The 10,305-nt window shown below is 36.1% G+C and overlaps 1 protein-coding gene across 1 annotated transcript; it reads right to left on the reverse strand.

Annotated features, from left to right (window-relative positions):
* Positions 1 to 2,155: 2,155 nt before the first annotated feature.
* LOC102886139 (stromelysin-1) lies at positions 2,156 to 9,981 on the reverse strand. Its single transcript, XM_006907516.2, has 10 exons — positions 9,743 to 9,981; positions 8,721 to 8,965; positions 8,478 to 8,626; positions 8,216 to 8,341; positions 6,551 to 6,715; positions 6,226 to 6,364; positions 5,193 to 5,326; positions 4,630 to 4,789; positions 3,397 to 3,500; positions 2,156 to 2,351 (listed from the first exon to the last, which is right to left on the reverse strand). The coding sequence occupies exons 1-10, from the start codon at positions 9,839 to 9,841 to the stop codon at positions 2,251 to 2,253; spliced, it is 1,422 nt and encodes a 473-aa protein (XP_006907578.1). The 5' UTR covers positions 9,842 to 9,981; the 3' UTR covers positions 2,156 to 2,250.
* Positions 9,982 to 10,305: the final 324 nt, after the last annotated feature.

Below are 10,305 nucleotides of genomic sequence, written 5' to 3' on the forward strand. Positions count from 1 at the left end.
TTTCTTTATATAATATTTATATTTATTTCAAATATATAATTTAATTTTAATTTTTAAATTTTGTTTATCTGATGTATGCATTTATTTAATTACTAATTTAGTCACCAATGTGGGATTGAATAAATAAATTATGTGTATTTTTCATAGAACGCAGCCAATGAAAAAGTGAAACAATTCTATATGTTTGCTAAGATATATTAAGTAAAAATAGCAAAGAGCAAAGCAGTGTGAAATTGCATGCTACCATTTTAATTTAAAAAGATGATATTAATTCTTGTGTATGTATAAAATAGCTCTGAAAGGATTCATAATAATGTATTTGGTTGCCTCTGAGAAAAAGAACTAGATGGTGGTGACAGGGGTGTGAGATAAATTACTTTCATTGCATAATGTTTTTTACCTTTTGAATTTATGTTGTGGTTACATAGTAGTTATCATAAATAAACAAATAAACAAATTTAGATAATTTTAAAAATAGAGAAATGTTCAATTCCTGCCAAAATATTGCTATTTACTAGAATTTCATCTTAAAATCTCCCATACGGTCTCTTTTCTACTCATGGTTTTCAAACAATATAAGTCCTAAAAAATCGCACACATTTATATCTTCTTTTTTAAATAGAGGTATAATTGACATATAACATTGTATTAGTTGTACAATACAATGATTTGATATATATATATATATTGCAAAGTGATTATCATAGTAAGTCTAGTTAACGTCCATCAGCACACTTAGTTACTGTCTCTTCTCTTTTGAGTTCCAGACTCTTACTTCATGGCCTACTTGGATATCTCATAGACACTTCAAAAATTGGCAAAACTAAGCAATTCTTCTTAACTCTTGTCTTCTCTTTACAAAACTGCTTCTCTCCAAATCTTCCCCCATCTCAGTAAATGCCGTCACCATTAACCCTCACTCTTGAGGAAGCTATCTGAGAATTATTCTGCGTACTTCCCTCTCTTAAACTCCATTTCTAGTCAATCGCAGATTCCTGTGGTCTACAGCATACGTATATTTCCTATTCTTGTGTCCTACTCTCTAGTGTGACCACTTTAGTCCAAGTCATCATCTTTTCACCTAGTTTCCCTCTACCCCTCAAAACCTTCTCCAATGCCATGCCTGCAAAAGTTTTTTTAAAACCACCTACTTCAAAGTAGACCCTTCTATTATTCTATAAAAAAGTCATTTTTTTGTCATAACTCATTAAATTTAAAATTGCATATATGTGTTTGATGTTATTTATATATGCTTTCTTGCTGGATTATAAACTCAATGAGGACAGGGGCTGTGTCCATTTTCTCAAGTTCCTATGCTTACAACCTAGCACAATAACTGGCATGTGGAATATGATTAATAAATTATTCTCAAATAAATGAATAAGTTAAAGAGTGAATGAGCTCTAATCGTGTAGCAGATGTACTAGATGTGGTACTAAGGGGCGATAAGCCTGTCAGGATAAGCATTTTCTAGCATGGACAGATATAAAATGAGTACAAGAGGATATTTTTATGTATATATAGGGTAGATATGAGCAAATTTATTTGCTAGGGCAGAAAAGAGACTCCATTGAGGAAATATAGCAATAAATGGAAAAATAAAGAACAGGTTTAATTTTGCCACCTGAAAAATGAGGTGTGTGAATTAGGTGATTTGCTGTAATTATAGGATTCTGCTTCACAAATTTTCCCCAGATTCTGCCCTACAAGGTGAAAACTGCCCTAGATCTTTCTTCTAGAGTATGTCAGGAACACATGTGACATGTGGGTGGTAGATATAAGCATCCTGTCTGTAGGGAACCCGGCGAGGGCAAGTAGTAAATTGTCTTCAGTTCTGGATAAGCCCACTGTGAAGCCACAGCCATGGCAACCCTATCCTGCCACCTCCAGTGTCCGAGCGTCTCAGTCCATAATGTGTTCAAGATTGTTCTTGAAACAAAGGAAACAATAAAATAGAATAACTAACAAACCTTCTTTATTAAATAACAAGGAAACAATCTATATACAATCCCTTTGTCTCTTGCACGTGAGTGCTTCATCCTTCTCCTGTAGAAGGTTACTTCATGTGACCAAAGTGCAAGCACAGCAGCTGGTGTGAATGCACTACAATATGTGATGCTGCCTGACAAAACATGCAGTTCACACTTGCATTCTCAGTCACTGCACATGCAGAGAAAATGCACCATTTCAATTTACAAAGATGTAGGTGAAGAATTACTAGCTTCATTTCAAATGTCCATGTTGTGCCTCTTAACAATTAAACCAGCTGTTACTCTTCAAAATATGTGTCACTTTCTTTGCATTTGGGTCAAACTCCAACTGCGAAGATCCACTGAAGAAATAGAAAAACCCTGCAAATATAGACAAGGAAAATAGATGTTTTTTTCAAATAAATAAATTTAGGAATATACAAAACTCAGAAAAATAGATAACTAGAAATGGAAAGTGTTTATAGAATTGTGCCAAGAACTGTGTTATTTTACATAATTTTTCATTTATTTCTACAATGATCCTGTGAGGTAAGTATATCTAACTCCATCTTACAGATGAGTAAGTTGAGTTTCAGACAGATTTAGATGCTTGTCCCAAGTCACTCAACGAAAAAAAGGATGGAGACAGCACTCCATTCCAGCTCTGTCTGATAGCAAAATCATCTTTGGGTTATTAGGTTATTCTGCTTCCAATCAGATAAAATCCTCTGCTTCTTGGGAAACTACGATCTCTCTTTTTTTTTTATTTCCTAATACTTCTCCTCCTATTTTCCCACTTTGTAGCTTGAGGGGCATTTCTGGCCTTAGAGAAACGCACAGGACCTGCTATAGCTCTGCTGTCATGGTACTCTGGTTACCTTTCAATAAAGATCATCAGCCTCCACCTATCTATACTTGAGTAGGGAAAAAAAAAGTCTTTTTTAAACTTTGGATACATGGACAGGTAAGTATCTGCAACTGTGGGCCAATGTAGGGGATGACTGACTACTCAGAGAAGGTAGAAAAAAATCTCCCTGGTAATTAGTAGTAGCAAGAGTATGGAATGAAGAGAAAGCCAGCCAACTAGTATTAAACTTGGCCAAACCACTTGAGGGGATTTTTATACTGATATGATAATTTGAAAAGTAATAGCTCTAGGTGTAAGGAAGTGACACTTGAGAACTTTGGTTTTATCTGGATGTATAAAGCAGAGAGATTTGTGTTAATTATCTTTATGATTCAAAACAGCTTATTATATGAAGTAGTTGTATGATTGGTACAAAATTGGCCAGCCGAAATTTGGGGGAGTGAGGAGAGAACTGGTTAAAGAAAATCTGTTATTAAAAATTATTTCCATTCTTCCTTTTCTGTAATGCCATAGAATGTTTCAATTGCCCTATTGCCAACAAAATAAGTATCTTCTTACCAAATGCTTCAAAAACAGCATTAACCTTCGGTTCAACTCCTGGAAAGTCTTCCACTATTTTCCTGGGAAAGCCTGGATCCATGGACTGTTTCTTCTCATCAAATCTGCACCAAATAAAGGAATACAGCTCAGCATGCATAGAGGCCATGTTACCAAAATTCATAAATCATGTTAGGTTTAATGTGGAATTCTAGTAAACTTTCCAAGCACTGCAAATAAATGTCAAACCTGTCTAGCACTACAAAAATATGTGAATTTAGTGGTACTGGAAACTTAACTCAAACTATATCTTCACCAGGAATAGAGGCACACATTCTGATCTAGAAGATGCTGCTTGTTATTACAGTTCATAAGACTGGGCAGAATCTTAGTCATCTTTCTATCACAGAGACATGAAGATATGAACAAATACATAAAGCGCATTGAATCATTTTTCTCAAATACGAATTTCAAGTTCTCCACCATGCTTGGCTCATGTGTGCCCTCTCTACCCTGCACATCTGGATTTCCTATGTTTCCTAGAAAAAGGGATTAGAATGAAAAGCAAAGCACAGTAAATGTATTTTGGACTTGTTGGCTGGACCTTGGTGGGTCTGCCCAGATGTCTCAGAGTCTGTGCAGATGGCCAGGAATTAGCTTCTATATGAGTCTTGGGTTCAATCCATGAAACTGGACTGCTCCTGCTCATTGTCCTCTTAAACAGGCAAGGTAATGAGTGAGTGAGGTTAAAAGAAGCCCTTGAGAATCACAGAATAAAGCTGAGAAGGCTGAGAAGATGAGACAAACACCCAACAAAACCTTTAAGAACGTGGGCAAGGATGTGAAATTGTGGCCTGGATTCTCAGGGCTTCTTTCAAAAAAGAGAAGTCCAGCCGGGTTTGGAGTGCAGCAGGAAAAGCTTCACGGAGGTGGTGGGACTTAAGCCAGGACTTGGGGGTGGATAAGGTTTGGGTAGGTAGAAGGGAGAAGAGGGCACTCCTGGTAGGTGTGGCAACAGCACAAAGGAAAGCTTCCTCCCAGGGCACATGGCACTCAAAACAGAAGAGCTTAAGAAATGTCCGCTGCCAGGCACTGCTGTAGTTTAAAGTAATCACTTCCTCCACAGTTGTCTAAAGCTCCATCCTTCCTACTGAGCGGGAAGCAGAGCTAAGAGCAAGGCAAGGAATTTCCTTAGAAAAAGGAAATAAGTTCTCTAGTTCGGTTCCATACAAAGTCATTCCAATCGCATATTACCTCCAGTATTTGTCCTCTACAAAGAAGTATGTTTTCTTCTTTTCCTTATCAAAAACGGCTGCATCTATTTTCTTTACTGTTGAAGGAAAACCCAGTGTTTGGATGCCTCTAGGGTAACCTGCTTGTACCTCATTTCCTCTGATGGCCCAGAACTGATTTCCTGTTTAAAAAAAAAATAATTCAGAATCACATTGAATTTATAACCATTAAGCTTTGCGGTTTTAGAAATATCGTTTAGCACTTTTGAGTTTATAGTAAAAAGAAAGCCAGAATTTTAGGTTTAGTCACCAGCTCAAAGTGAGCATTTAACAAAAATTTGCCTATTGAATGAATGAACATAGATCAAATGAGGGAATATAAAGAAGGGCAATTTATATTCCTGTGTTCATTTTTATCATCTGTAAAATATCAATAAAACAATACCAGTTCCAGGTATTTTTTCATTATCTTAGAGTAATAAAGTAGACAATTTTTGTCATAGTAGAGAAAATTAAAGTCCTATTCAATTTTCCTGTGAGAGGATTTATTTCAACAAATTGAAGAAATTATTATGTAATAATTACCTTTAAAAATGAAAACAGTATCCCTGATAGTAACTTCATATGCAGCATCCACTCCTGAAGGAAGAGATGGCCAAAATGAAGAAATCAAATAAAATCCAGGTTCAGGAATCCTTACAGATTTGCGCCAAAAATGTCTGAAACATATGTAAAAAGAAATGAAAATTGAGAAATAGTCTTTCATCTTTAGCATTATTTTCCTCATTGCCCTGCCTCACTCATCTTCCTGCCATTCCCTTATCCTCTAGGCTCGGCGACAGACAGAAATCAAGTATATTGCCAATGGAAAAGTATTTTTCTTTTTTCTTCAGAAGACTGCATTGGACTTTCTGCCATAAGATTCCAGAGTAACGACTTTTATAAAACATAAGTTATCCTACAATGCAAGTTAAATGCCTGAGTGTAAGCTTTAAATACCTACAACTCATGCAAAAACAGTGTATATGTTATACCATCTTTCATATTTTTCAAAAGATAGGCAAATGTGTGTATATGTACATGGACTATGTAAGCCTATTTTTATATGTGCATGGAACAATTCTGGAAGGATATACATGGATCTGGGACTGTAGATGAATGTGGGGAGAAATGGGGAACTAAGAGTCAATGAGGTGAGAGAAACTTGCTTTTAACGTTCTTCCTATTAATGAAGTTTAAATATTTCATCATGTGCATATTTATCCAGCAGTGAGTAAATTAATTTATTAAATGTAATGCTATTCTGGTGTCATTGTTAAACGAGAAAAAGAAAAAAATTCTGATATAAAGTTCTATTTGTGCCTTTTGAAGAGCAACCATGACTTATAATATTTGGGAACAATTAAAGGACGAGTATCGAATCATTCTAAGTCTTCAAAAATGAACTTGACAATTTTAGGAAAATGTAACAATTAGAACATTAGGTCTGAATAAATTCAGTTCAGAAGAATAATTTTTGTTTTAAATGTTTAAAAACCTCTATCAAATTTCTGTTTGTTTTCATTTGTAAGCACTGCAGATCAAACAAAAATAGAAAAATATAATTTTCTGGTCTGACCTGTCTTTAAAGAACAGAATTTCTCCCCTCAGAGTGCTGACTGCATCAAAGGACAAAGTAGGATCACACATGGCTGGTGTCTCAGGAGGCACAGATTCTGTGGGCACCACAGGGTCATCAGGGGAAGCAGGGGGAGGTCCTAAAGGGAACAGATATGAGGATGCAAACATTAGGAGAAACGTGATGCTTCTGCCAATGCATATGCTTTCCGAACATTCTCAGAATACTCTGAGTTGACTCGCAAATGTTTTCTGCAGCATTTTAAAGCTTTCCTGAAGATCACCACTGCAAAGCTACAAGGCCCAATTTTTCCAGCATCACTCACCATACAGGGACTGAATGCCATTCACATCATCTTGAGAAAGGCGGAACCGGGCCAGGTCTGTGAATGGGTTGTAGACTGGGTACATCAAAGCTTCAGAGTTGGCCGAGTGATAGAGACCCAGGGAATGGCCAAGTTCATGAGCAGCAACAAGGAATAAATTGGTCCCTATTTAAGAAATCGTAAATAAGAGTTTATTCCTTCAATATATGTACATTGCAGATGTCAGCTGTGTATTGTATTTGTTTACTTCCTGGAAGCACACAGGGCTTTTTCGGCCTTGAATTTGGTTAATTGATCCATCGATTGATCGATCACACACTTAATGGAAAGCCAAGTGTATTTCAAAGCTCATTATCGACATCAATCTTTGAGACAGTGTCCAACCATATCCAAATTCCCTCTCCAGTCTCAGAAGCCTATTCACTTCATGAGAAGCAGGTCTCTTTTCTTGTATTCTGGAGTGGAATGAACCTACTGGCTTAACACATCAATAAATGTTTCTCTTTATTTGTCAATGAAAAGCTAAACACAGTTTCGATGTATTGACATTGGCTGGTTACAGTCTCAGTTAAATGAATCATACATAGTTTATTCTTGTGAACTCTGAAATCCTTAAACAATCTTCGTGCTGTCATTTGCCATTGGAATATTGCCTGCATAATTTTTCAGCCTCGTGATATTTATTCAGTACATATTGAGTTAAAATAATTCATAAAGATAAATGTCATAGGATCTGTAAGATTGATTTAAAAACATAACATGCCAAATCATGTCTAGCATTTGTCCCAAAAGAGATTTTGGCCACACAAACACTAGTCGTATTCAGATTTTTTTCTTCATATTATAAAAAAATCAGAATGCTGAAATTGGAAGGCCTTGGGTAATTATGATTGACATACCAAGAAAGTCAATTTCACTTTTTAAAGTTCTCATCTCAGACTCTGAGGAAATGTTTCTTTGACAAAAAGAAGTTGTTAATCTAATCAAAACAAAGAATTTTATTCAGCACTAACCTCACATCTATACTCCCTACAGAGATAATGTTTGCATTTTGATTATAAATGGCAATTAAGTTTCAGAAGTAGTGTTATTTGTTTTAGCTAACTGAGAACTTTGGAAGCCATTCCTCAAAGTATACAGTTATGAACTGAGAAAATTTCTTCTACCTAAGAAGAAAAAAAAGTTCAGACATTTTATTTGGGGGTAAGGTTTTTCCTTCAGAAGGAGTCTATGAAAACCCCTCTTACCCTAGAGAGAGTAAAATGATATTCTAACCAGAAAAACCTAAACTAGAAACTAAGTTTCTGGAAGGAAATTAATTCTCCTTTAAGAATAAATAAGTAAGCAGAGGAAATTTTCCCCACTTGGATATAAGTAATATCTAGAGCACATGTTGGTGTAGATTCAATACAATACGTTATCCCTTGGATATCTGCAATTCGATATAATGAGAAATTGTCCTTAAAGACAGTTCTAAGATCACACAGTAACCATGGTAATCAAAGAAATAATGATGCTTCCTATATTGTGCTTATACTAAGACAGAGAACATAATTTTTAGATATCGAACATGTTTTCAATAACCATTAAAAAAGCAATATATTCTGCTGGTCCTTTCCCAACTATAAAACAAACCAAAATCATTCTGAGGGATGTATAACTAACCTGATGTATCCTTTGTCCATTTTTCGTCATCATCAAAGTGAGCATCTCCATTAATTCCTGGCCCCGGTGAAAAAGCATGAGCCAAAACCATTCCTGGCCCATCAAAAGGGATAAAGTCTCCATGTTCTAATAGAGAAAAATGTTTTTTATTAGAAAGATAGGTAATGAGAATCTCTTTGCAAACTTTTCCAATAAAACAACACCAGGTAAATGGAAGCATCTCAAAATATTTTTGTTGTTAATGTTTGTGTTTGCTTTTTACCTCTAGCTGCAAAAGTGATCAGTATGTCAGCCTCTCCTTCATAAATCCTGGAGAATGTAAGTGGAGTCACCTCCTCCCAGACTTTCAGAGCTTTTTCGATGGCAGAATCAACAGCATCTCTTGGCAAATCCAGTGTATAATTCACAATCCTGTATGAGAACATTTGAAGAATTTAATATTTTCCCCGGAGAGAATCAATTGTGAAATCTCAGTATCATGTGAAAGCCTCTTGGGACCCATCACCTGTAAGTAAGGCGAGTTTTCCTCCACTTTGGCATGCCGGGAAAAGTACTGAAGTCGCCAACGTCGGGAACTCCGCACCTGGGCATGCGCATCACCTCCAGCGTTTCTGAGTCCAGCTTCCCCGTTACCTCCAACCCCAGGAACTTCTGCATTTCTTGGATTTTTTTAACAACAGGACCACTGTCCTTTCTTCTAACAAACTGTTTCACGTCTTTTGCAAGGTTGTAGTAGTTTTCCAGGTAGTGCTAATGGAATAATAAGTATAGTGTTTAGGTCATTCTTATGTTTTTTTTATCCCGTATAGTCCTTTTGTGCAGTTGCTCACTTAATCTATTGAAAGTATTCCTTCTGATTGCTGAAATTAAAATAAGCGTCATGTTCTGTTCAATTCTTCAGTTATAGACTCCTCTTCACTTTTGTTTTATCTTTGTAACTAAATAATTCCCACAGCTTAGTTTATTAACAGAACAATGAAAATAAAATGGAAAATCTAGTGAACTTAAAGGAGAAAAACAAAATGAACAGACTTCTTTGGGCATAATTGTATATTTCAGGTACATTTATTCAATTTCTTCAATTTTCCACTTTATGTGTCTCACGAGGACCTGGCTTAAGAAAAAAATGGACAAAACTCTGTGTCTAAACATGACACTAGTAATAGAAAAATCTAGCTAATCTTGCATTGTATCAAAATACCAAGAAGTTCCAAAGCACAATAAATGTCATACAGCCTCCCCTTGTGATTCATGTTATCTCAAGCCCCAGTGCTGCTGCTGCTATGGTATCTGTGGTCTTAGGAAAATATCTAACACATCTCACTTTTGTTTCTCTGTATACAAAAAGAGGAGCCCAAATCGTGTGATACCGAGAACTTTTTCACACCCAACACTTTATAACTCTATACTTTAAACATTCCTGCACAGTAATTCAAACCACTCTGCATAAGTTTTATAAATGGAAAGCAGAGATGGTTGCCCCACTTGGCCCTGTGAAGGAATGTGAGGGCTGTCTTCCTTAATTACCTGAACAAGGTCCATGCTGTCGTCCCTTGCAGCTCCATTCAGTGGATAAGCTGAGCAAACCACCACCCACAGCAATAGTAGCATTGGAAGATTCTTCATTTCCACTGGCTTTACTCAGCTCTGTGTTGTCTTAATGTCTTGCTCTTTGCCTATCTTCTTCTAGGTCCACACTCTGGAGCTCAACTTTTATAGAGTGACAGTGTTTGTTTAGATCACCCACAGCTTGACTCATGATTGCTGTCATCCGAATAGCAGCAGGACCATTTCCAAAAATTCCAATACCAAAGTAGTATGATACAAGCTACTTTACTAATTTCTCTCAACCTTTCCAATTTTGCAAGTCAAAATAGTGATTAATCTCCAGGAAATGCTTCCTGTATTGGCAAGGAGAAAACTGGGCTTTTTTTTTTTTTTTTTTTTAACTCTGGAAAAAAAGTGACTGCAATTCACTAGACAATTTATGTTTGTGTGTTTGAAAGAAGCAGGCTGACTTGGTAAAAAGTCAGAATTGTGCGGAACTTTTAAATGTGGTTTTAAGGACATTTAAAATCAAATGTTATAAG

This window comes from Pteropus alecto, unplaced genomic scaffold (assembly GCF_000325575.1).
Source record: "Pteropus alecto unplaced genomic scaffold, ASM32557v1 scaffold12, whole genome shotgun sequence".
In the NCBI taxonomy this organism is placed as follows: domain Eukaryota; kingdom Metazoa; phylum Chordata; class Mammalia; order Chiroptera; family Pteropodidae; genus Pteropus; species Pteropus alecto.